Source organism: Pangasianodon hypophthalmus, chromosome 25 (assembly GCF_027358585.1).
Source record: "Pangasianodon hypophthalmus isolate fPanHyp1 chromosome 25, fPanHyp1.pri, whole genome shotgun sequence".
In the NCBI taxonomy this organism is placed as follows: Eukaryota; Metazoa; Chordata; class Actinopteri; order Siluriformes; family Pangasiidae; genus Pangasianodon; species Pangasianodon hypophthalmus.
Genome location: NC_069734.1, coordinates 4,313,938 through 4,340,555, shown reverse-complemented (window position 1 = coordinate 4,340,555; position 26,618 = coordinate 4,313,938). Strand labels below are relative to the sequence as shown.

At 38.7% G+C, this 26,618-nt stretch overlaps 1 protein-coding gene across 2 annotated transcripts in view; it reads left to right on the top strand.

Moving 5' to 3' along the window:
* Positions 1-658: 658 nt before the first annotated feature.
* The window catches only part of tox3 (TOX high mobility group box family member 3), a 64,871-nt gene continuing 38,911 nt past the window's right edge, over positions 659-26,618 (top strand). The window contains exon 1 of one of the 2 annotated variants that reach the window (XM_026937425.3): positions 659-1,389. In XM_026937425.3, the coding sequence (XP_026793226.3) occupies positions 1,288-1,389 (102 nt within the window). In that variant the 5' untranslated portion in view covers positions 659-1,287. Of the gene's footprint in view, positions 1,390-13,120; positions 25,788-26,618 lie in introns of those variants that run through there. The other variant, XM_053229438.1, reaches the window with a different exon arrangement.

Below are 26,618 nucleotides of genomic sequence, written 5' to 3'. Positions count from 1 at the left end.
CCAATCACTCATCACCATTTATCTCAATACCCAATCACTCATCACCATTGTTCCCAACAACCAATCACTCATCACCATTGTGTCCTCAGAAGAAAGAAAGAAAATCTTCTTTCTTCATGTAACACCTTTCGATATGCAAATAATTGTGACAATTTTACAAATATGCAAATTAACATATGACATCATTTAGCAACTTCTAGTGACTTTTCGAGCATGCATTAGCTAATTTCCCCTGAAAAGAAAGTTGAGTTCCTGACTTTTATTGGCACTGCGTGTTTCATCCTGCCGATTTTCATAATCGAAGAAGTATGTTTTCAATCCTCCCTGCTGTTTCATAGCATTTCACCTTGCCACATAACTTGGTGCACCAACCTTTAAGCAGCAAAACGGACAGTACAGTATCAATGTTGAAACACCCACATAACACATAAATATTGGCACCCATGAAAACTGTAATGCTGCTTCAACTCCTAATTCCCAATTTAACCCTTGGCTGTACGGGGTTGAGAAAGTATATTTTCTCATATTACATGGATTTCAATCACTGAAATCATCCGACCTACAGGCTTTAAGTGGCTGGCGGGGTTGCAGGAGCTGTGTGTTACTACCCAGTGGGCGTGGTTATCGGGGCGCGGGGCGTGGTCGCGGTTGGCCGCACGCTCTTCTTCTTCATTACGCTTAAAACACACAGCTTGATGTAGGCTGATGTTAACAAGGAGTCTATTGGTTATCTCTGATCCCCTGAAACCCGGCGGCATAATTAATCTGTAAACTGCACTTCGGAAGTTTTTGCTTTCTGTGAGACCTGAAGAGCTGATAATAATAATAATAAGAAAGAAAGAAAAAAAAGAAAAGACACTGAAGGATAATGGTGACGGAGAGAAGGATCCTATGGAAAGGGGTCATTTTGGTGGTTTTTTAGATTAGTCTCACTTTAGACTCGGACGAATTGAGTTTGTATGTGATGCAGTGAAAGGACTGGCTGTAAAGGACACACGGTTTTCACTTTGCTTCAACACTCTGTGCTCTCAGGCTTTTGCCTCCTTTTGTGTCCCGCACTTCTCCGAGCGCGCGCGCGCGAGACCCGGACATTTTCCTCCCCTCCTCGAGGTGAACCAAAGCCCGGGATTACTGAAAACTTTTTCCCCCCCTAAATTGAACCACTTCCTTATCTCTTTCTGTGACACTCCACCTTCCAGCCTTCCTCTTGGATTGTAAATAAAGAAGGCAGCGCAAAGAAACGCAAACTGGTCGCACTGCAGCTGCGCTTTTCCAAGGGGAAAAAACATGGATGTACGATTTTATCCGTCCTCAGGGGGGACTTCCATTCCCGGAGATCCACAGAACATGGATTTCTCCCACTGCTCTGGCTACTACAGCTACAACAAGGTGAGACAGGATGCTTTTAATCCCCCTTGCACAAAGTTGCTTTTGCGCCCGTGCGCACTTCTCCTGACTTTTTGTTTTTTAATTTAAAAACCTGTGCACCTTAAAAGCACTTGTAACATCACAATGCACCACTCATTATTCATATATGTATCTAAATTATATTGCAAAAGATCATTCCTTTTTCATGCATTACTCCTGGTTTGGTATGATGCCTTGACGCGCGTGCAACCTTGCATGTTTTCATGCTATGAAACCGGTCGGAACGTTTTGCAGATTTTTGATTTTTTTTTTTTTAAATATATAACACACCTGATTTTAAGCAAAGAGCAATAAGATAACAGTGCGTAGTCTTGCATCAGTTGGATTGTGTGTGGAGTAAATGAGCATCTTAATGGAGCAGGTGCGCGCAAGCACGCGCTCAATTCCTTGTGAAGAAAAAAAAAAGGGCAAATTGTGTAGAAGTTGCAATCACTTTGGACTTGAGCCGTTATATTTTGAGGCTGGATTGATACTTGCTGATAGAGTGGGAGGCTATTAGAGCTGAAAACACATCCAACCCGTAATTAAGAGTGTCACGTTGGATTAAGCAGCCATCGCTCATTCACGAGCGATTTGCACGCGCGTTCTTCTAAAGCAGTTGTTATGCGAGCGTTCGAGACAAAAGCCGAGCTCGCGCGTTTTGCGGGACAATGCACGGATTGTGCGTTTGCTCCTGCGTTTCCACAACGCACATCATGGACATCATGATACATCATGATATGACTGGAATGTTTTGGTTTTGGCCCACTTGGGTGTGATTTGTTGACCTGGGGGGGTATTGTGTAAATGTTGCTGTTGGGACACTGAAGTTTTCACAGCCAGAGCTGAAATTCCCAAACAGTTGGTCAAATCTTCAAACCTCTTTTTTCCCCCTCCCTACTAGATACCATCTTGTTTAACAAAGCATGTTTTGTGTTGTGCTACAACAGACTGTCAGTGCCTAACTTAGTGAACTGCATCATGCAAAGAAGCCTAATCATTTGCCTGTATTTAAATAACATATATGCATTGGAGTTAGGATACGCCAAGATCATTGCAGAGCTATTTGTGGTTATAACAAACAGTTTGAATGCAACTGCTTGTTGTTAAATGATAAAAATCATCCATCAGGTCAGTGTGCTTGCTTCACCAGTATGTTTATATGCAGCTCTGACATCTAATAATAGCTTGAGCCTGTTTCAAACATTCCTCATTTCCAAAAAAAAAGTCTACTTTCACAGAAAATCAGAACGCAAAGCATGGACAGAGTATACAAGGGCAAAGTAAGCGTCCTTTTCTACTCTTATCAGAACTTTCTACAGCCTTACATTTCTACTAATGCGCATAATATTAATAATAAAAAAACAACAACAACGTTTTGCTGTGATCTCATAGTACGGTCGTATTTTGTGCCATTTAAGCACTAATTTCACAAGAGTGTAAAATGATAGCTCCTGGAATCAGCAACGAGAGTTTTACGAGCTCACTTTGCTAGCCAATGAATAAACATATGCACAGAAACCCACCTGATATGCCATCCGAAAGTATTTGCTAATGATAGCTGTGCAACTGCAAAGCATTTTATAAGACGCTATTATCTTGAATCGTGAAGTCGTGTTGATCATTTACGTTTAATCGCAGCCTTCGATAGTAACCCACACCGATTATTAAGCCCTTCCTTTCCGGAAAAGTAAATCCAAAGCTTCCTTTACAGATCACTTTAAATCTATAGCCATATCAGAACCTTAATTAGCCACTGGTCCAGTGAAGCTTTGGCTAATGTTGGATGATTGGATTAGATTAAAAAAAAGGAAACACCATAAGAACATTGAGGGAACTTTCTTAATCTGGGCATCAGAAGAAGGAAACGAGGTTGTTGTAGTCATTTGGAGGAAATCAGGCTAGCCATCATGGTTTACTGGGAAAAATCAGCACTCATTGAGAATTATTACATTCCTATCAAAATCTCAAATCTTACCCAACATTCATATGGGAATGAAGCGCAAAAAAAAAAAAAAAAAAAAGTACTGACTCTACCCTAAATCATTTGTAACTTTTCATTTCACTCAATTTCTTTAGATCTTTCTAAATAGTTTACATTTCAGCATTTATGGATTTTCACTATAAATGACCCTGAGCTATGGATTTACAGCTAGTTTTGCAGTTTGGTTTTGACATTCGGCTGCTGATTGGCCGCTTCTCCGCTCTGTAATGAGTGCGGTTTGGGCCCGAGCGTACAGTTTAGACAGGCTGCACATGTGGTAGCAGTCAAGGCAAATTTACAAGCAAAAAAATGTGCCCACTTCTGAAAGGCTTAAACGAACACATGCCTACATTGTTTCGGAAGATCCCGTTGTTGTTGTTGGTGATGGTGGTGGTGGTGGTGTTTTTTTTCTTCTCAGGTCATTTTGTTTGGAATTCTTTTTTAACTTGTACTCAGGTCTAAAATGTGAGCTGTGGGATGTTGCTGAGATGTCAGTGCTCCATTTGATTATGGTTGGCCTGCTTTTTTTAAAACAACATCGGGGGAAAAAAAGGGCGAGTCGGAGCTGACACATTGGCCTCGCAGGCATGCGGAGACCATTAGTGGGACTGGTTATGTTTTTATTGTGGTTTTACAATGATGTCAAGTGCTCACTCCATTAGTGCTCGGTAGATCGAAGTATCTCCAGAAAGGTTTGACAGAAGGAACACAAAGAACATTCAATGGTAGATCAAGCATCACATTGAACTCTCTCTCTCTCTCTCTCTCTCTCACACACACACACACACACACACACACACATTCTCTCTCTCTCTCTCTCTCTCTCTCTCTCTCTCTCTCTCTCTCACACACACACACACACACACTCTCTCTCTCTCCCGCTCTCTCTCTCTCTCTCTCTCTCACACACACACACACACACACTCTCTCTCTCTCTCTCTCTCACACACACACACACACACACACACTCTCTCTCTCTCTCTCTCTCTCTCTCTCGCTCTCTCTCTCTCTCTCTCTCTCTCACACACACACACACACACTCTCTCTCTCTCTCACTCTCTCTCTCTCTCTCTCTCTCTCTCTTGCTCTCTCTAAACAACTTTACAGTTCTTTTGGGAAGTTTTTAAAAATAAAATCCAAGACAATCTCAGGTTGACTGCATATATGCTGTGTGTGTGTGTGTGTGTGTGTTTAAAGTAAGTACTTTTTATTGTCCTAGAGAAAGATCTGGAGCTGTTTAACTGAGATAACAAGAGTAACACTAATGTAAATAATGAGACAGCATTTCCCTCACTGGAGTTTGGTCACACTTTGGTGTTTGTCAGCATTTCTAGTCTTCTCTTTCCTTCTCTGCCTCACTCTCTCTCTGTCTCTTTCTTTGTCCCTCTCTCATTTTCTCTCTCACACATTTCTCCCCCACCTTCGTGTCTGATGAAAAGCTTCATTCAGTTATGCAAGAATGGACGATTCTCTTTGTGCCTTGCTCTCGCCATGGCAACCCCACTGGACTTTGTGTCAGGAAGTGTGTGCGTGTGTGTGTGCGTGTGTGGGTTTGTACTAACAGATGGCAAATGTGTACACACACTCATGACAAATTGCCTCAGAAACCCAGTGTGGTAGCACTTCTCTATGTTCACCAAACCATATTAAACAAATCATAAATACACCGTAAACAAATGGAGCAGATTGGGTTCAGCCGTCCAACTGGGCTTCGTAATATCTTTTGTATTTTTGACATTGGATGGATGAAGATGATGAAGATGGCAATGATGATGATGATGATGATGAGGACGGTTTTTGCAGCTGTAGCTGATTTATTTACAGTATATTAAGGTGAAGAGGAGGAGGATTGCTGGAACAAAGATCCGATTGTGTCACGCGGTTTCGCGCTCCTGTGCCAAAAACAAAAGAAAAAAAGGAAATGAGGTGACAAGCATCAGAGATGGTAAATTACAGAGGTGTTTACACCCACTGATCTTCCCTACACATCCCTAAACGCCCCAACACACACACACACACACACACACACACTCATTGTTACTGCAGCACAAAGGCAAACAAAACACCCATTCAGAAGCCCAAACACACACACACGCACACACACAGTTTTCCTGAGGCTACAGCAGCACTCTGTTGTTTTGTAGATCAGGCATGCAGGGGTTAAACTCTTCGCTCTGTTCTGTGTGTGTGTGTGTGTGTGTGTGTGTGCTGTTAACGTGTACACAGCTGCTGTCATTTCATCATACCCTCCACACTATTAGACTATCACTATTATCTGGCTCTGGTTCCTTTTACCTCTAACTAATAACTCATATTTAAATTTTAACTTTAACCTGGAAATAAAATCTTCGGGGGAAAAACTTTCACCTAATCATAAGGTTGCGCTAAGAAAAATATTGACGACCAGGTTTACACGTGTGAATTTCTTAATAAAAGGTACTTTTTCTCATTCCCAATAAACTGGTTATATAAAACAATCACCTCCTGTGTATGCTGGTTTACTACTACTGCAACTGCTACTACTAAGACTAATAATAAACAAAAAAACTTTTTTCAAACTATTTCTACAGTTCTGTTTATGACAAGATTCAACTCAAAGCCAATTGTAACAAAAGAAAAAATATAAAGTATTACTTTCTTACATATTCATTGTTTAAGTAATATACTTTATACATAAAACTGCAACAAACTCACTAATGAAAGCTCTCCCACACATACTATTAAATGTAAAATGCATAAAACTGCTATTGTTTTCCTATTTTACGTTTTATTCTCTGACCATTGTGTCAGCCATCTTATTAAAACAGCAGTTTGAAACATGCAAAAGTGTCACCTATAACAGTCATAGTACTCCTGACCTATAATAATGATATTATTTGAAATATACTATAGACAAACTTTGATTTTCATTACTGCCTTTCAGTGGATCTGGCTTATATCTTCTGGTTGCATTTTTCTGGCCCTGAAATTAGCTCTGCCCCTAGCTAGCATAGACCAGCTGAGTTTAGCTCTAAACAAATCGAGACTGCGTGTCAGCTAGGTAAGGGGAAAGCTTGTCAGTCTTTTAAGTGCAATTTAAGATGGCGCTATATATTACAAACCGCATCTTTAAAAACTTTGGAATTATTTAGTGGCTCGTAGGATGACAGAAAGCAATCTGTCACTGTTAGCGATGTTTATTTCTACAATAAACTATTGATTTAAAAGCATTTCTTTTTCTACTTTAGTTTTTGTTAGAGTGTATTAAGTAATAGGTTCAGGTTCTTGGCTTGATTTGTGTACATATACTGTACATGAGCATCTTTAAATGAGTGTACTTGTTCCACACCTGTCCAAACACTGCTTTACATGAACACGCCCTGCTTGCTTGAATAGCACTGCTCGCTTCAGTCCTGCTTCTTCTCCAGAAGTAGACCTGATTGGCGAACATCACATAATCCTGATTTATATCTAAACAGACCTGATTTTTGACCATTAGTTAAATACGATGTTCCTGAGATAAACAGTAGTAGAAAATGTACTTTTTGTTTAAAAAAAAATCAAAAAACAATTGCCGTTTGTTATGATGGCATATCGTGTCATATTAGCCGAGAGACCTGGTGTTTTGTTTTTGCTTTTGTCTTCTCTAAGTTCCTGCACTTCCTTAGCAATACTGCAACACTGATAACCGTTGCCATGGCCACACAAAGTGTACTTCTATTTGCGGTAAGTGAAAAACGCTCATCACTGGCAGAATGATCAAGTGCCGAAAGGAAAATAAGCTCGGGCATCAGTGATCACGTTTCAAACGGCAGCTCTTTAGATACAGATTGTGCTCAAGAGGAAGCAGATGTGGACGTTTTGTTTTGTGTTTTCTTAGGATGATGTGTATTTTGCAGTTTAAGTGAAACTTCCAGACATTAATTTGTGTTTTTTTTTATTTATTTTTTTTTATTCAGTAGCTACAGTGGAACTAATAGGAAAATTAAGTAGTTACAAATGTGAGGAACGTACATCTGGACGCACTGATGGCGCCTGCTAGTTTCAGGCATTAAGCATGCAGAATTTTGGTTATACTTGTAGCACAAGAATTAAAATTAAAGCATAAAATTGTGTTTGAGATCGCAGCTGATGGCACTCGCACATGAACTTGATACTGAAACTACACTAACACACTTACACAGAGGAAGTGACCTTCCAATCATATCACGTTCTCTTCAGAAAGATGAACGGAAATCAAATGAAGTGCTCATCTCTCTCCCTCCCCTCTCCCTCTCTCTCACTCTCTCTCTCTCTCTCTCTCTCTCTATCGATCCTTGTCCTAGATGAACTTGGGATGTAATGTGATTGTGGTTCCAGGATGAGAGAGTCACACTTGTAGTCATATATCCTATAAATATATCCTATAAATCTCAAATAGCACGGGGTATTATGTGTCTGAAAGATTTTCCTGTCTAATGTGTCCTCTACTGCGCAATATTTCCAAGGCTACTGCAAGTGTTAAATATGAGGAATGTGTGGAGTTATTTTGCTGGAAAAAGTAATCAGATGTAAATGTAGCACTGAGATCATTTTGAGAACCACATAGCCATAATTAGATTTATAATCAGATCAGCAAACTGATATTATAACCCAAGTTACGCAAGCGCAATATTCACATATACCACTATGAATCGTAATTGCTTTACATTGTTCTTATTAATATTACAAAAATAATTTTCCTACATGCACACTTCGGTAGTGCTCTTAGGTTCGTTAAACCTACATAAATATTTATAACAGCTTATTACAAGAAGCATCAGCTGTCAAAGTCTACTTTAGTTAAAACCTGTTTTATAGGGCCTACATAAGCTTTCATGACATATGAACACATGACAGAAACCTACAGAAGTATTTATAACAGTTTATTTTTTGATATCTTGTTCATATAACACAGGGAGTTTGGTGTCATGTTACTATTTGGGAATACTTAAGGGTGGTGTTCATAGAGCTACATGAAATCTATATAAGCCCTTTATAGTGACTGATAAACATACAAAAATATTTATAACAGCTTATAAATGAGGCATCAGCTAACAGTTTTGCTAACACTTAGAGGCAGTGTTTATAGGGCTACACAAAACCTACATAACCCCTTTATGGCAATTGACTTAAACCTTCATAAGGAGTAATAAAGGCTTATTTCATCTAGCATATATTTAGTTACATAAGCTCGTCATTGCAATTAACATAAATAAACAAATAACATTTATAGTAACTTCATTAAAAGGAATCAGCTGTCATAATGTCTACTTTTATCCATTTTAGTAACATTTACTTAAGGATGGTGTTTTTAGGAATACATGAATACATGATATAAGCTCTTTATAACAACTGACATTAACTTACAAAAGCATTTATAAAGGCTTATTTATTACATTTTTTTGTTGTTTTTTGTATCATGTTTATGTAACACAAGGAGTTAAGCTTAGTGTCATGTTACACTGTTTGTCAACACTTTACTTAAGGGGGGTGTTCATAGAGCTACATTAAACCTACATAAGCTCTTCATGGCAACTTACAAACCTACACAAGCATTTATAAAGGTTTATTTCAAATGTCATATTGTTTGCATGACAATTTTACAAGACACAGTGAACAGCCTTTCCTAAGGGCAGTGTTCTTAGGGGTACGTTAAATCTACATAAACACTTCATGAAGACTGACAAACGTACAAAAACCTTTAAAATGGGTTCTTTCCAATGGTTTCAGCTATAGTTACAACTTCTATGCAACATACATACATATATTGTACCAATGACCACACAATAACAACTCAAAGGGTTTTGAGTAAAACATTTCACCTTTGGAAAATTGTGAGTGATTGGTCCAGGAGAGTCGGGGGCGAAGCTTAAAAGAATTAAAACTATGTTGTTGTAAGAGTGAGAAGTAAAGTATGGACCGATTTGGGAATAATGGATTTGGCACAGAATTGCCTCCTTGCTCCTGCTTCTTCCACATTCTACCTATATTCCATCCATGTGATTGATTATCTTTATTGATAAAAGCAATTATGCTAATTTGTGCATGACAGCCACCATTATCCAGATGAGATCAGCTGTTCTAGCGCCTTTAACATCTTTAACCTCACCTCCTCTAATTGACCACACTAGCATATCTTTCCAAACAGGAGCATGACTTCCCATTATCATGGTCTGCAGCAACTCAGTAATCACAAGTTGGATAAAATAGAGTCGAATCTGATTGGTTCCAGTCTTTTTATGGTAGAGAAATTGCCTGCATGAAAGCTGCTCTGTGAAATTCCAGGAGTCAGCTTGCTTATTTTTTCATATCCTATTAAACTCTGCTGATTGTGGACTACTACAATGGTTAAAGTGCTAACACTAGGGTCAAACATGCCAGCTGACGAGAATGTTAATGTGCGGTTCACGAGAAGACGTTTGTAGTTATTACAGAGGTCATGCGCATAAAATGAAGGACCGAACAAAGAAACCAGCAGCTGTAAGTAGTGTTTTAAATATGAAGCAAAACCAGAAAGTGAATCAATAATGCCGTATTGACTCACATCACAGAGCTGAGATCAATCGGCAGACAATAAGGACTCCGCATGAGATATTCAGATGCACTGAAACATGAAACATGCATAAAATATCAGCGCAGAGCTACACACACATACACACACAGAAGCCATGGCACTGTTGAGACAGTTCCTGATTGTGGATTAAAGCTATTGCCCTTGTAATGTTTGACCTGAGAGAGTTTCAGGACATTGAGGGATGTAATTGAATCTGGAAGAGTGAGGAATATGATATAAAGCCCAATGTGACTCATGTAGCAAAGCCATATTTCAGAAAATTTCCATTGTTTTTTTTTTTTATCCTCTTACTAAATGAATGATGGCCACAGAGGGAGCAGGTCAGTTGAGCTAAGACATTAGTATCATGTTACACTATTCGCAAACACTACTTTAGGGCTGCATTAAACCCACATACACTGTTCAAGACCACTGACATAAACCAACATTAATGCAGTTAGAACTGATAGAAGCCAAGTTTAAATAAAGACTTGCACAGTATTATCCACAGTAGTGCTTTGGATGTTGGTGTCTGCTTTATAAAGACTTCTTTCAGCAGGAATACGCTGTGTTCATAGAGCTACATGCAATCTGTATAAGCCCCGTCATAATCCTATATAATCATTTATAAAGGCTTATTTCAACAGCTGTCACAATGACTATTGTTGTAAGTTTTGGTAATTCCAGTGTTCACACGAGGGCCACAGGAAACCTTCATAAGCCTTTCAAGATGACTGACATAAACCAGCATGAACATTTATAGGCTTCAATGCTGTTAGAACTGAAGAAACACAACAGTACTTTGAACATTTACGTCTGTTTCATAAACAGGTCAACAAGTATGATCTGTGTTCATAGAGCTACATGAAATCTACACAAGGTCCTTTATAAAGGCATATTTCAACAGCTGTCATAAAGACTACTTTTTAAGTTTTGGTAATACCAGTGTTCATAGGGCTACATGAATCCTACATAAGCCCTTTATGACAATTGACCTAGTCTTACACAAATATTGCTGATTTGCTAACACTTTACTTCAAGAGACTACATAGAGCATAGTGTTTATGATGCTACATGAAACCTACATAGGACCTTTATGAGAGTTGACATAAGTCTACATAAGCATTTATAATGGATTTTTTTTCAAGAGGTGTCAGCTCTCATACAGCCAGCTTTTGTCCATTTTGATTTCAAGTTAACAACATAGCTATGATGTTGTCATGACTTTCTAATGCAATCAGCTCATGAAGTGTCATAACCAGCCATCTATCTCGCTCAGGTATTATGTCATCATGACATCAAAATTGATGACTGACAAACCTAAATTTATAAGGTCTCTTTATAACAGCTGATACCTGTTTGAATAAGCTGTATCAATTTAAATGTATGATAGTTGTCATGAAGGGATTACGCAGACGTTATGTAGCACAATGAACACGACCCTTGAGAAAAGTGTTATCTGTTGTTTTATATTTAGTTATCATTAGACCACTCAGATACATATTAGGAAAAGGAGAACAAAGGAACGAGGCTGATTCGTTAAGAGATGGTGAGCAGTGTCACCAAATCGTCCAGTGAGATTCGTCAGGAATGTTTTATTCTCAGAAAGGACAGTCTCAAAGGGAAGAAGCTCACATTGCACCAATGCAATTTATTCACTAAACCATTTGCTCAAGGTTTAGAATGTCCTTGTTCTTTTGCTGGGGAAAAATAACCTGACAATAGAACCCAACCCATTTCCAAAGTTTTTTTTCTTCCAGCCAAAAAAAAAAAAAAAAAATCTCATTGTTGAAATAAAGGGCTGATCTGGAATGTTGATCTGTCAAGCGATACTCCAGTTGTGACAACAGCCTCTGGTAACACTAAGTAAGTATTTCCATGTACCTCCATGAAAGTCTGAGGTCTTTCCCCCTGCTTGTCTAAGAAATATTTCAAATAAAAGACTATGGGAAACCTTTGCACAGACTGTATTGTGTATCTGCTGTGTTTACACTGCTAAAATGCATTTGAATATGTTATAATAACAATTGCGTGGGTTTTAAACTTGAAGCTTTACAGTTGTTGCACGGGTGTCACAACATTCGTAAGCTTCTATAATTCATAGGCTGTAATCGAGAATTTTTAGATTTTTTATTCCCAGCATTAGGTATTTTAGGACAGCAGGATACCTCTGTCATTAGATAATTTTATCTACAGCCCCAATCAGCAGCCTGAGCACACAGACCTAGATAGATTTCATGTGTCTGTGTTTTTTTAATAGTAATTTCTGAGATTATAATTGGACTAATTATAGCACTCTTAATTTTTATGACCTTTAAGCTATAGAGCAGAAGTAAACAGTGCAACGATTGTCCAGTAGGAAACAATATTATGTGTCTTTTTCTGATAATGCTTGCAAAATCTTTGTACACTTTGCAGAAGATTTTGAGGCATTAAGGCTTCACTTTTGTGCTTTAGTATCTAGTGATTATATAACAACAAGTTCCACAGAAGTAGTGATTTCTTCTGAAAGCCTGTCAGACATTTTCTTATTGTGGGTTGAAAGAGTGCTCAATGAATGTTTTGCCTTGTTGTACACCATATAGTTCCATTTCAAAGGCTGTTGTGAGACTCCTAACCATGAAAATTTTATGGTTAATTACAATTAAAGTAAAGTAGCAGAGTAATCTCCATCGATAATAAGGTCCGTGTTGTAGCTTTACATAAATTACTTTTTCCTGTGAGTGTGTGGAAACAAGCCACGAAAAGTGCACAGTGTAAACTCTAAAATCAGTCCCACCTTGGTGGTTATAATTAGAAAGATTTTCTTTTGTTAGTAGTTGAATGTGGTGACAATGTATTGTTGCATATAATACAAATACAATACAAAACAATCTTGCTTTTGCCTGAAAAAAAAATGTTGTATTTGTCTGTTTGTCATTTTTTTGACATCAGAATACATTGAAAAAGTAAAAAAAAAAAAAATCACACAAACTACTTGACATTGGTACACTTGCATACAAAGGTACAGGTACAGTATGTTATTTGAGACTGAGGGTTAAACACAACAGAATAATTTAGGAGAAAATGAGGAAGAGGGAAACATGCCAACGACACCAACAAAGAAATATGTTTTGTCCCCATAATAGATGTTTCGGGATGGATGGGGGAGGGGGGGCGGGGCGTATATTTATATTTAATGAGTTCAAATATGAGTGAGATTTGATATGTCTGTCGTCTATATTCAATTGTTTATGGTTTTTCATTAATATTTAATATTACTTCAATAACAATGTTTCGAAATGTTGTGTAGTAAATACAATGCAACATATTTCTTAACACTCAGGGTTTTTCTTTAATTTCTGGCTGCTGTTGCTGTACATTTCATATAAGTGAGAAAAAAAGTAATTCAATTTATAGCTTGGTTTGTGCTGAAATAAGAGAAAAATTGAATGTGCAGCAAAAGACAGACATAAATCTAAGACCTTTAAACGATTAATGCAGCATTAAAGTAGCACAGTGTAAAGTCTTGAAAAAAAAAAAATCAACAATAAAGCTGTCCTTTATTATCTTTTTGAACCACAGCAGGACCGGAATGTTCCATTATTAGGATTTTGTTTTCCGCTTAGTCACCTTTTGTCTACTAATCCATTGTTTATAGCTTTTTAATTTCACCCAGGCATCTGTTTTTCAGTTGTTCTGACATTTGGGAAAGTGTAGAAAGAAAGAGAAGAAGATGGGAGAGAAGCAAACCTCTGCTCTCATTAATGCAGCAGGAGAATGAGTTGTCTGATAGCATGCAGCAGATGATGAGGTGAAATCATACTGAACTGATTATTCCATTAGTCTTTTGTTTGACTGCTCATTGTTGTGCTGTGCTGTGCCCACAATGCTTTGCGGCTTTTGGTCGCTCGGCGCGGCCCTGACAAAAACAGCAGGTGTTCAAATACTAGCGCGCAAAGAGTTTAGAGAGTGAAAGTAAATAAAAGACTCATTTGAATGTGCAAACAGAGCACAGTGAAACATCTAACATCTTTTCGTTGTCCCTCGCTGACAAAAGTGAAAAGTGATCACAGGCTCGAGTGTTGATCGGCTCAAGCTTTCTTTGACATTCTTTCTCCAAAGCCACTCTTCCCTGTTTATCTTTTCTCATCCTGCCATTTCTGTGGGATTTTCCCCAACCAGGATGGTGCTCGAGCGCAGCTGCATGGTATGGAAACCGAATAACTGGCTTAAAAAAGCTCATTAGTTAGTGTTCTTCCAGCTAAACCCCCACAAAAAAACGTCATCCGCTAACACAAGGTAGCGGGTTAATAGCAAATACATTTTAATTATCTCCACAAAAAGCTAATGCAAATCGGAAAAGCACCATCATCCCTTCTCCAGAGTTTTAATGACATCCGTTATAGCAGTGCATTAGACAGATAAGAATAAAGAGTCTTTGTTTTCTCCAGGAATGTAATAGGAATGTAATATAATTTATTTTAAATGGTAATTCTTTCACTCTCGCTCACACTCCTCATTTTTCACTAGTCAGAACCTTGTCCTTGAAATGATTTGCTTCATTTCCATGTGTAGATTACAGCCCCACATCATCATCATCATCATTAGCATCACATTCACAGCTCTGAGTCTAGTGTTTGGCTGCTTTCACATTTTCACACTAGGCATTTTATTCTACAGAAAATACACTATCTGAAGAGCTTTTTGTGCTGCTATAAAAAAAAAAAGGCTCATGCAGCGCACCCACTGTAACCATAACAACACCGTTACCGCTTCTGCGTTCCAGTAGTACCGGCTAGTAAGCTAGCTGATCCATCTTTTCACCTTTCTCAATATCGAAGATTTGTCATGTTGTAAGTGTCTTTATATCGGTTCATGTACAAAACCGAATTTTCTGCCTTTTTCGAATGTTTCTACATTTTTCGCGTCTGCCCTCTTCAGCTGTGTCCTGACTGGTCATCACTTGGTGCCTTCTAAAAAACTTTTTTGAAGTGACGGAAAATGTCAAAGCTTTTTAAAAACAACCGTGTACTTGTATCCAGTTTCTTTACGCTACTGGTAGATGATACAAATTCCCAATGTGAAATCAGCCTTAAATAGTGCTGTTTGGCATTCTGGCCTTTAATTCTGTTCAGTTTATATCTCCACTGCCAAACATCTTGTACATCCCAAATACAATGTGTCACTTTGATTATGTTTTCTGTTACACTTTCAATCCGAGTCTAAACAACACTGTTTGTGTACTCTCACGATCCAAGGACTCTCATTTCCAAAGCCTGGAAACTCATACTCTAGGTTGTGCTTGACAGAACTAATGTGAGCAATTAATCATTTAACTCTAGCACGTGAGATGATAGTGAATCAGACACATGGAAGAAGATAGGGACCTTTAATACACGTGTTTGCACTGTCTTCCAGATCACCAACCATGAAATTGTTTTCATACCCATTACTGCATGTTTTCGATTGTAATACAAACCTTCGGTTCCTGCAAAGTCGGCAAAGTGCTTATTCCTTTCCCGTCCTTTCTCTTTATTTATATGGCTAAATAAAGCTTTGAGCGCGATTGTGCCGTAATACGTTTTGACACATGTTCTCATTTTGATGTTGAATGAAGAAATAAGGAATGAGTATAAAACCAGAGAATTCGGTGAGCATTAACTCGACTCTGGGGAAAAAATGAGAGAAAGAAAAGATGATTGAAGCAGTGCAAGTCTTTCAGACGAACATATGGTTCCCCTCAGTGTGGATATTTATTCCATACACGTATTACAAGCCGAGAGTGGCTGCTTTGTAGATGGCTTCCAAAAATTGTACAGTGATTGCTTCATTGCTGATGTGATTTCTATTGGCCTCAGAAGTATCCTTAACAAAAATGCCAGCCTGTTCCTCTGTGCTACAGAGTAAATGAATGTTGCATTTTGGTTCTAATAAAGTTGCATTAGGGAAGCTGAGCAGCTGGTTCCCATCTGGAGCTTATTGGGAAAGTATTGACATGAGGAGGAGGCATGTAGCAGTAGGTATACATACACTACCCTCCATTAGAAACCCTTCAGATTTAATTTTTATCCCTCGAACTCCAGAGATCTGAGGTAACTTACATCAATCATTCTCATAACTACATACTTTTGCTATTAGTTTCACTGTAGTTACGGAGTAATGCATTTTAAAATGAATAACTGAACAATAAGGGAGTGTAAGGGGTTAAATGATTTAAAATGTAGAAGTATAGATATTTTGATAGTGTTGCTGTGACAGTGTAGTTTCTGTAGAAAAAGTTATTTAAATTTTACCAAAAGGAAAATCTCTACACCAAGAGAATAGTTTAATAGAGTCAAAACTCACATCGTTGTTACTAACAGACTTTTATTTCACTAGCACATGCACTATATAACCAATTTCTGGACACCTGACCATCTTCTGGAAACTGTTGCCACACATATTGGAAGCACACAATTGTACAGAATGTCTTTGTATGCTGTGGCATTTCAATTTCGCTTCACTGGAACTAAGAGACCCAAACCTGTTCCAACATGACAATGCCCCTGTGCACAAAGCGAGCTCCATGAAGACATGGTGTGTTAAGGTTGGAGTGGAAGAACTTCAGTGTCCTGCACAGAGCCCTGAACTCGACCCCACTGAACACCTTTGGGATGAACTGGAGCACTGACTGAACCCCAGATCTCCTCACCCAACATCAGTGCCTGACCTCACTAATGCTCTTGTGGCTGAATCAACACATCCACACAGCCACGCTCCAAAATCTAGTAGAAAGCCTTCCCAGAAGAGTGGAGCTTATTGTAACAGCAAAAGGGGGACTTAAACAAGCACATATTGGTGTGATGGTCGGGTGTCCACAAACCTTTGGCCATATAGTGTATTTTTCATATAACAATAAAATGATAATAAAATGATTACACTGCATAAAAGACATTCTTAATTAACATTAGGAATGTGTTAGGAGCATACAGTGGAGTGCAAAAGTTGGCACACCCTTTAAATAAAGCCATACAGAGGGAAAAAACGCTGTTTCACAGAAACATTTCCATGGAAAATCTTCAAATAGCGGATATTAAGAAATGACAAGTTATTATTAGGAGTGTAAATAGTGTATGTTGACATTTAAGATGAACTGTCTGGCAACACGACAGTTTTACAAAATTGTGTGAGAAGAGGTTGTTCAGACACTAAAGTAGTAGGCTATTAGTTTAGAAGTTTACATTATGAGAATAAAACCAGTTTTTGGTGGTGGGCTCAAGCATTTGGATCATATTATTATTATTGCTCATAATGAAAATAGTGAAAAGGATTACCTTGATGGTTTTGGATAACCTTGAGGCATTTATCTGACAGTTTCCTGTTGAACTAGTTTTTTTAACATTCAAATTTCTAGGTTATTATGCTGGACCTGCTGAAGGTTCCTGGGAGAATGGATATGTTTAGACCAAGGCCAGTATTTGTCAGTGAACTCAATGAGCTTATTGTTTGAGTGTAGCTGAAAAATCAACTTCCTCCTGTCTGTGTAGACATTTATTTATTTATTCGTCTTCAGTTAGCACTTTATCCTGGTCAGGGTAGTGGTGGATTCAGAGCCAATCCCAGGAACACTAGGTGAAAGTGGGGGAAGTATTGACTCTGGAAGGGATGCCAGTCCATAGCAGGGAACCATGCATACACACGTTCACACCTACGGGCAATTTAGAGTCACCAATCTACCTACTTGCATGTTTTTGGACAGTGGGAGGAAATGGGAGAACCTGGAGGAAACCCATGAAGAACATCCCATGGAGAAATTCCAAACAGACAGTAACCCATGCTCAGGATTGGACCCTGGAGCTGTGAGGCAACTCCACTGTTCTGCCCTCTATGTAAAATTTATGACCCCAAAAAAAAGAAAAATTCATACAGTCAGCACTCTTACCTGGACCAGCACAATGCAGTTACTTTGAGAAGTTTATGTTACCTTTAAAGTTGAAGCTCGCCCACTATGACATTTCTTTTGTCCAATGAATTTTATATTTTATTGCGCTTGGCCATACTGGGCTCAAATTGCTTTTTCACAGTAGCAGAGAAATGCTATTACAAGGCTCATTGGCACACTATTCACTCTTTGCATGGTTTTGATGAAAATAGTACAGAATGTAGATAGTGGGCTTTTGAAGGGATGTGTTTTTTTATGGCAAATGATGTACTTTGACTAGTGCCAGATCGATGAAAAGCATCACTAACCTTACTCAACCCTCACGCTCCTCATCCTCCTCACAGCTCTGTTAAATTACACTGGCAAATTGGACACAAGCATATTCTCTCCTGAGACCTAAAAGATAATATCCTTTCTTTCCTGCATTTCCCAGCTCTCTTTCTTTCAGTTTTTGGAAAAGATAACAAAGTATCAGTAGCATTAACTGGGTTTTGAATAAACTGTTTCAGCCGTTGGTCAAGGTTAAAGCAGTCACAATGGAGTAGTGTGGAAGTGACACATTGTGCAGTTCTTTAACATTGAACATTTGTTAATATTTAAGAGTTATCATGAACAAGTTTTCTGAAATAATCAGAAATGGTTTTGTAAGATAAACATACTCTGTGATGATTATTTCAGGATGCCAAGTTAACAAATTACTGAACCAATTTCTTTTAATTTAAGACTATACATATAGAATTAATAAATAAATATGTTTAGTGTGTTGGCACTAGTCACTTCATGTTTTGAGAGTTTATAAAGAGACATTTACTTTGTCTTTGTTCTGTAATCAGAATTTGTGCAATCATCCCATAGTGAAGTCCAGTATATGAATTACAGTGGATTTTGGGGTCTGAGTCATCAAATTAAGACTTTAAACCAGCCAAAGAAAGTAAAAACCAAAGTTTGGTGATTCTTAAATATTACTGATATAAAATAATTTAAATAGTAAACACTAAAATTTCCCCAGCTGAATTGGCAAAGACATGTAATTGACATATTGGAACACCCTTACAACGGGCCATGCCATTTCTTAGCCACCGATGCTTCTTTCTTACAAGTGTCCTTCCTACAAATTTGAAATATTCTTCATGAAGAGAACATTTTTATTCATTATCTTGGTCTTGTTCTTTACAGGGGTGGAAAAATTAAGCAGATTTAGCTACTCATTCCGAATGCCACCACAAAGCTGTCATATACGTCTCCTGCTAGCACAGTGAATACAATACGCCGCTTGCAGTTAAACATAGACAGAAAACAAAGAAGGTCACCAGATGCAAATAATATTTTTACATGCAAACTTTTCCAAGGACACCACAGCTCATAGCTGAAATGTTCGCCAGTGACTTTTGTCGAGGGCGCGAAAAGGATGTGCTACATGATCTAACAATTAGCTCGGCATATACTGTTTGGCCAAATGGTTTGTAGACACCTGGCCATCACACCCATATCATACCCTCGAGTTGTTCCACATTAACCTTGGCAAAGCATGTCTTCATGGAGCTTTGCTTTGTGCACAGGAGCATTGCAATGCTAGAACAGGTTTGGGCCTCTTAGTTCCAGTGAAGGAAAATGGAAAAGTTAATTTTGGCCATATAGTATATGTTGTTGCAGTGTGTTACTACTTCTTTTTAGCCTAGTCTGTTAGGTTATGACTAGCCAAGCACGCTGGTGCTAATAAAGTTATGATTTGTCTGTCTCTGATGTAAATGAAATTGTCTTACTTGCAATGCCAGAGTTATAATATGCAGCTAGAATCCCTGTATAAATCAACCGTAGATGAGAAGTCTTTGTCTCTTTACAAACAATATGTCTAACTAAATTGATCCTCAGCGTATTACTACAGAGCGTAAAAGAAACTCAGCACATTCTCTGCTGTGGGCGTGTGTCAATGTATGTATATATGTGCACACCCACACACTCGACCCACATGTCAACTTGTCTGAGGGTCACCAGATGCATCCGACCAGCTGCTACGTTGGACACTTGTAGCAGTTCTTCAATCCAGGAACTCTCTCAGTTTAACGAAGAACATTCACTGCCTCCTGCTTTCTTGGCTCGCATGTGAAATCACTGGAGATTTGAGAGAAAGAAAAAAAAAAAGTTTGCACAAGCAAGCTCCAAGCACCTAATTCACTTTACAGCTCCATCATTTTGTTTTTGGGTTCAGTGCAGTAAAATGTGTAATAGACAAGGCTAGCGAAGTTAAAGAAAGGAAACATTGACTCTTTTTGACTTCCAATCTTTGTAATTACTCTGCTGATCAGCCGTTTTTTCTCTCTCCCTTCAAAAAAACCCCATCCATTTAAAGGCCCATTCGTGAGGTCTATTCATCAGCGTGCTATCAAAAGCTGAAGGCAATTAAGTTGTTATCTGCTTTATCTATGTCCCTTAGCCACTGTAATGGATGTGGATGAGATTGAGTAGGACAGTTTTAGTCCAAAGTGTGTTTAATACTGAGTGAGAAATAATACAGGAGTGATGTGCTTTCTGACTCGTGTATATTGCATGTGGACTGTGAATCTCAGCTGAAAAATGAAGTGTTTGAAGGAATATATGTAACAGTAACATGGTAATATCTCTTAACGCTCCAGGGAGAGGTGGCAAAAATGCAGTTTAGCCGAGGCATTTAAGAATTTTGACCCCCTGCTGTAGCAAAAATTGTGCTTTTTCTGCTTTTTCAGACAAAACAGCAGTCAAAATAAATAAAATAAAATTCAACCCCGCAGAAAAGCCTATTCACTGAAGGGCAAAGGACGTGAGGTGAGAAAAATGCACATTTTTGCCTTTTGCCTCGCTGTTCTTAATGTCGGTTCTTCTGTTTCTTCTCTCTGTCTGCAAGAAATTTCTCATTAGCAATGTTGGCGTCTCTGCCAATGACACTTGAAGTACTTTCAATATAAGCTCTCATAGGTATGGACTGTTTCACTTCTTTCAATTTTGATATGATACGAAAGCCAGAACTCTGTGTATCAGTGTACACGATAACTCAGCCAACTCTTAAGAAAAGTTATGTAAAACATCACCAAACTACAAAACCACCCACAAGTTGGTGGTTTTATGACAAGCTGTGCATGTTCCCACAACACATGCTTCACCTACTATTTATCTTCAAAAAACAAAGCTTGAAATTAAATAAATGTAATACGCCTGCAGGAACATGGAAAAGTTAAGAGCAGGCCTCTTGGAGAAACTTCTGAACATTGTTTTGTGCCTTGCTATAGAAATTATAGTTAGCAATTATATTGCATAAATTTTTAGAAATTCCAAATAATCGATGTGATTCACAGTAGGGGTACTAACATGGAGTGTCAGCTTTGTGGGTAGTGTTACAATAATGTTGACATAATGTCATTACGACAAAAATTAGCAGGTAGCGTTGCTGCCTCACAGCTCCAGGGTCCTTGGTTCGATCCTGAGCTCGGATTACTGTCTGTGCGGAGTTTTACATGTTCTCCGCCTGTCCCTGTGGGTTTTCTCCAGGTTCTCTGGTTTCTGCATGGTGCCCAGTCAGAGTGTATTCCTGCCTTGCAGCCAGATTTCCTGGGATAAGCTCTGGATCCAATGCCACTCTGACCAGAATAAACTACTCACTGAAGATATACGAAAGAATTTTGGCCCCATATGATCACCAATCAGTAGTATCGGTCCATATTTATTTATTTGTTAATGGTGTGGTGAAGTATTTAAATCTGATCCTAGCAGCTCTAGTGTCCAGTGTCGGTGTCTAATCCGAGTGATTACATGCCATCACTGTGTTTAATCACTGACATTACGGTAAAGAAATCAGTAGTGTCTAGTCTCATTGATTCTGTAGTGGGACTGAGAGGCAAAGCCTAATCTCAGCTGTTCTGCAGCGGGCCCGAGTGTGTATGTGCGTCTAATGATTGTGAGGCTGAAGGGTTAGCCGACGAGAGCCACGACATTTGGTGTAATTCACCAGAGCGAGAGCTCGCACTTTAGAGCGATGCCGTCGGACGGCCACGAGGTTGAGAGCTAATTAGAGCTTTGAAAGCCTATCAGTGCTGCGTGATTGCTGGCTCTAAACGGGCACTATTTGGTATGCCTCGAAAGTTTTCCCCTCCCAGTGAGGGCTCAATCTGCGGCAAATTATTTTCATTTTAATTGCTTGTAGGTGGAGACATGAAATAATAGGGCATATTTGTGTTCAATCCACCGCATTTTGTATCACAACGTGGAGGAAAGCACTGTTAGCAGGAGTTAATTAACAAATACGAGAAACTGCTCTATGCGCTGATGGCGTGTTCGCAACAGGCAAGCCCGCGAGTACTAACAACAAAGTGCTACATAAATCAAAGTGCTTTGCCTTGCCAAAGCAGAACCCTTGGGAGGTACCGTAGTGCTTAATTAGAATCTAGGAGGATCTTGTTTTAAGTGTTGGCTGATCAAGCTCTTGAATAACAATGACGAATTAGGCCCACCAACCGCCAGCTGTGTGTTTTGGAATGTGGAAAATATTATATCTTATTTCTACACAGTTTATAAAGTAGTATGGGAAAGGCGCCATGCTGAAGGCACTCCTGTTTCGTGTAGATTTGTAGAGGCATATTAAGCTCGGGATTACTGTTACTGGCAGCCGTGCTGCCAAAATTAGTCCAGTGTGTTCATTTCAGAATTACCCAGATGGGGTTACATAGACTATATCGATTTTATGAGGCTATTTATGAAAGCTTTCTTTTCACGGTGTAATATATAGAAATGTGTCTGCCAGTCTTAATTCATAGACTTGGGAAAATTAGAGCAGCATGGTTTTGGTCACAGGGTATTGCTGGTTTTTAACACAGGCTTAGAAATGGCTTAATGACACACCATCACACTGAAAAACCAGTGTCTGGCTTTTAGCTTTGTCCGGTGTTTAGATTTTCCAGTGCGGGACGTATAACTGGCTGATCATTGCCACTTAATGTCCATATTCTTTGGAAAAATGGGTTTTCGATGGGTCTTTCAAGAGTTCTTTAGATAGTGAATGGTTCTTATCTTCCTAAAAGGGTGGTACTTGGAACCATCTCTGCTAGGGAATTTCTCTGTTGTAGGGTTCTACATAGAACCCTTGTAGAGAGACAACTGAAAAACCATGATGGGTTTAGATTTAACTCTGAGACTGCAGAATATTTAGAAATCATATTGATTTGCTCTCCAGACTCTAAAACCTAAAAAAAACCCCTAAAAACCTACCAGTTTGTAGCCCTTACACCATAGGGTTTCTCTTTTAAAGAGGGCTGCAAATAGAACCCCATCAGGAAGCTAAAACCACTAACCATCACAGGAAAGTTTTTCTTTGAGTGCGTGAGTTAAATATTGATTATGAACTTTTTTGTGTGTATGTTTCTTCCACCACAGAAAAAACAAAAAGGTTACATCTTTCACCCTGAAGACTCACCGTGGTTCTTTGGTTTATCCTTCTAAAGGATTTCTATGCAGAAGGCTACATAGAAAAGAGAGGGAATCCCTTTCAGAAAAGTTTGTAAGTAGGACCCTGCTGGAAAGCAAGAACTCATAACCTTCCAGAGGACTCAAGAAAAACTTTCACAAAAAAGGCTCTATCTCGCATCCCAAAGGTTTCTTCAGTTTAATGGCAGGTTATGTATAGAAGCCTACAAGAAAGGGTTCCTCTTTCAGAAATGGTTCCAAGTACAACCCCTGTAGGTAAATAGAAGCCTCTAAACCATCCAAAGAACCATTGAGGAACCAGTTTTTGAAAGAACAGACACTTTCAGAGAAAGCGTTTCCATCTCACATTCTAAAGGGTTCTTCAGTTTGTCTCTCTGAGGGAAAGTTCTGTGTAGACACCTACATTGGTTCTTTGGATGGTTTGGAGGTACCAAGTAGACTCATTGGTTCTTTGGCTGGTTCAGAGGTACCAAGTAGATCCTTTATATACTAGAAGACTCTGAACCATTCAAAGAACCATTGAGGAGACCTGTCTTCTATCAGTATATAGAATTATTGCTGGCTCAGTGGTGGCAGCTCTGGACCACTGACTGGAAGGTTGTGAGTTGGAATCTCAGTACCACCAAGCTGCCACTGTTCGACTCAGTTCAGTGCTCAACTCAATTTTAAGTCACTTTGGGTAAAAGTGTTAGGCAATGTATTAGCATGCGATCATGAATCCATGCTAACGATGGAGGGTCACATGATCAAAGCTACAGTGATGGGAATGACTGACACTTGTGAGAGTTGCGTAGCTTACAGTGGTGCAGATGTGCCACAGACGGGCATATGGACTGCCTGTCTCGCTTGGCACCACAAACAGCCATCTGGCCCTAATTATCCCTTAAACACGCTTTGTTATACATGACAACTCTGATCTGACAGCATCTCCACCAGTGTGTGAAACGCAATGCCTCTGGCGAGAGAGCGGAATAACAGATTAGAAGGCGTCAGTCACACTGAGATTGATTTGAATATCACTGGATGAATGCGAGAACAGACCGAAGTAAAGCCTCACTTGATCTTTGGCTCTGGAAATTTTCCCATATTAAACAAGTGTGAGTTTTTCGCGAGCCTTTATAAAGGGAATCATGACACCTTTTAGAAGGTTCAGAGGAATTGATAATGTAAATCCAAAGGCAAATATCCAGAAGGCCACTGGATAGACTGAGTCATAAGAAGTGAAATTTATGAACTGGCATCATATACAGTGGAGTGCAAAAGTTTGCACACCCTTAGGAGTAGAGATGACATGATATAATTTTTTTCCATATCAGTACTGATACTGAAACATTCATATCACTCTGCAAACTGAAGTTGACAAGGGGAAAAACTTTGACTCCTTCCTCTTTTTTTTGTGTTGATTTTCCAGTATTTTTTGGTTTATTGTTTGTTTGCTAGTTACATTGTCCTTTTTCACCCTGACACCATGGGTGATGCAAACTTTTGCACTCAGCTATGCATAATTATACTTTTTAGCATACAGTGGCACGCTTTTTTGCATATCACCTTGGAAAGACACTGTGGTCAGAGTGTGTGAAGGTTATGGTCATTGTTCGAGATCAGTGGAAGCATTGCACTCCACTCTTAAAGTATGATTTCTTAATTATTACCCATTAATCATCAATAAGTGCTAAAGATTTTATCAATCTGGAAAGTTAATGATTCAGAAACCAGAAACCGAATAGGACGAAACCTTAGAAGGATTAAAGGTTAGGATATGGGGCGTTGCTAGCTTTTGCATCCTTCCTTACATCTTGTTTTGTATAAAATTGAAAACCCGGTCATATCGTCATTGTTAGTCTGAATTCATCCTAATGTCTCATGAGAACAGCTTCTCAGAAACACAGCAACTCCATCAAAGCCCTCCATCAAACCTGATGCCTTTAAGTGAAGTGAACGATGAGATAAAGTCTCTGTCTGTGTTTGCTCTGGTGATGGAATGGCAGAGAAATATCTCTCCCTTTACCAGCCTGATGGTTTGTCATACTGCTTTCTCCTACGGGCCTGACTTGCTCTTTTATTATCCGTAATTGTCAGAGTGATTTGTCGGCGTGATTTGTTGCAAGGTTGAGACTTTATGCAGACCCGAGCTCTCTGCGCCTACACACCGGAGCACTGCAGATGTCTTCCCTACAACAGAGAGCTAGAGAAACAGGTCTAAGGCAGCAGCCTAATGAAGACAGATGACTGTAGAGGTCCGTGCTGGTACATGTGTTGGAGATGGTGCTTGGCAACTGGCGTGTTTTCTAGAGTGTGTGTACTGCTGTTTATTTTGGTGGTGCACACTCGTTTTCCCTTTCGGCCTCGAGGTCAGGACTCAAACACAGTGTAAGTCAGTGTAAGGTAAACACCTCAGTATATGTTCTTGTAATGTTGGGCAACAGAAGAAAGCGGTGCCAATGGACTAACGGTGTATTATGAAGCGCAGTGAAGAATGCCGTAAAGGCGTAAGTAAGCAGTTTGCTACTAGAGTTGCAAAAAAATGAGAAGTGTAATGTTTTATTTGTTTTCTCTATACATTTATAGAATGTCCTCAGATATAACCACAACTCTTTTAAAAACAATAACAAATTAAATTAATAAAAACTATTGCATTGGTCAAACAATACATGTTCAAATGAATCATGATTTATTAACAAAATAAGCATATTTTAATAAATACCTTTTATAGATAGCTTTCAGAAAACTGTGGGTAGAATTGCAGAAAATAACCTTATAAGAATATTATATTAAGTATGTTAGAAATAATTATTATTTAAAGAAGCCTGATTTGGTGAATTGAGTTGTTTCGATTCACTTTAGAGGCATATTAAGGATGATTCAGGTAAATCCACTATAAAATATTGAATTGTATCCTTCTTAATGTAAAAGACTTGCTTTTCAACTGAATCTAATCAAAACCAATAAATCCTGACTTGAGTCAATTCGATTCAGAAGCAATTCTTGTACATTAAGAAGGTTCCAATTAAATACACTGTAGAGAATTCTGAAATGAATCAAATCAACTCCGTTTTGCGATTCAGGCTTCTTCCATATACAAAATTACCTCTGAAGTGAATCGAATCAAAACCAATAAATTGTGACATGAATCAATTCATTGTCAGCCCAGAGATTCGTAACTGTACATTAGTTGTAATTTAAGGCTGGAACTTGAATAGTCATGAAAAAAACTGTAAGAAAAAAACAAAACAAAACAAAAAAAACGATCTCATATTGTGCTTTGGCTGAATGGTAAACCCTGGAATGGAAATGATTGACAGTGACATTACCAGTGAATG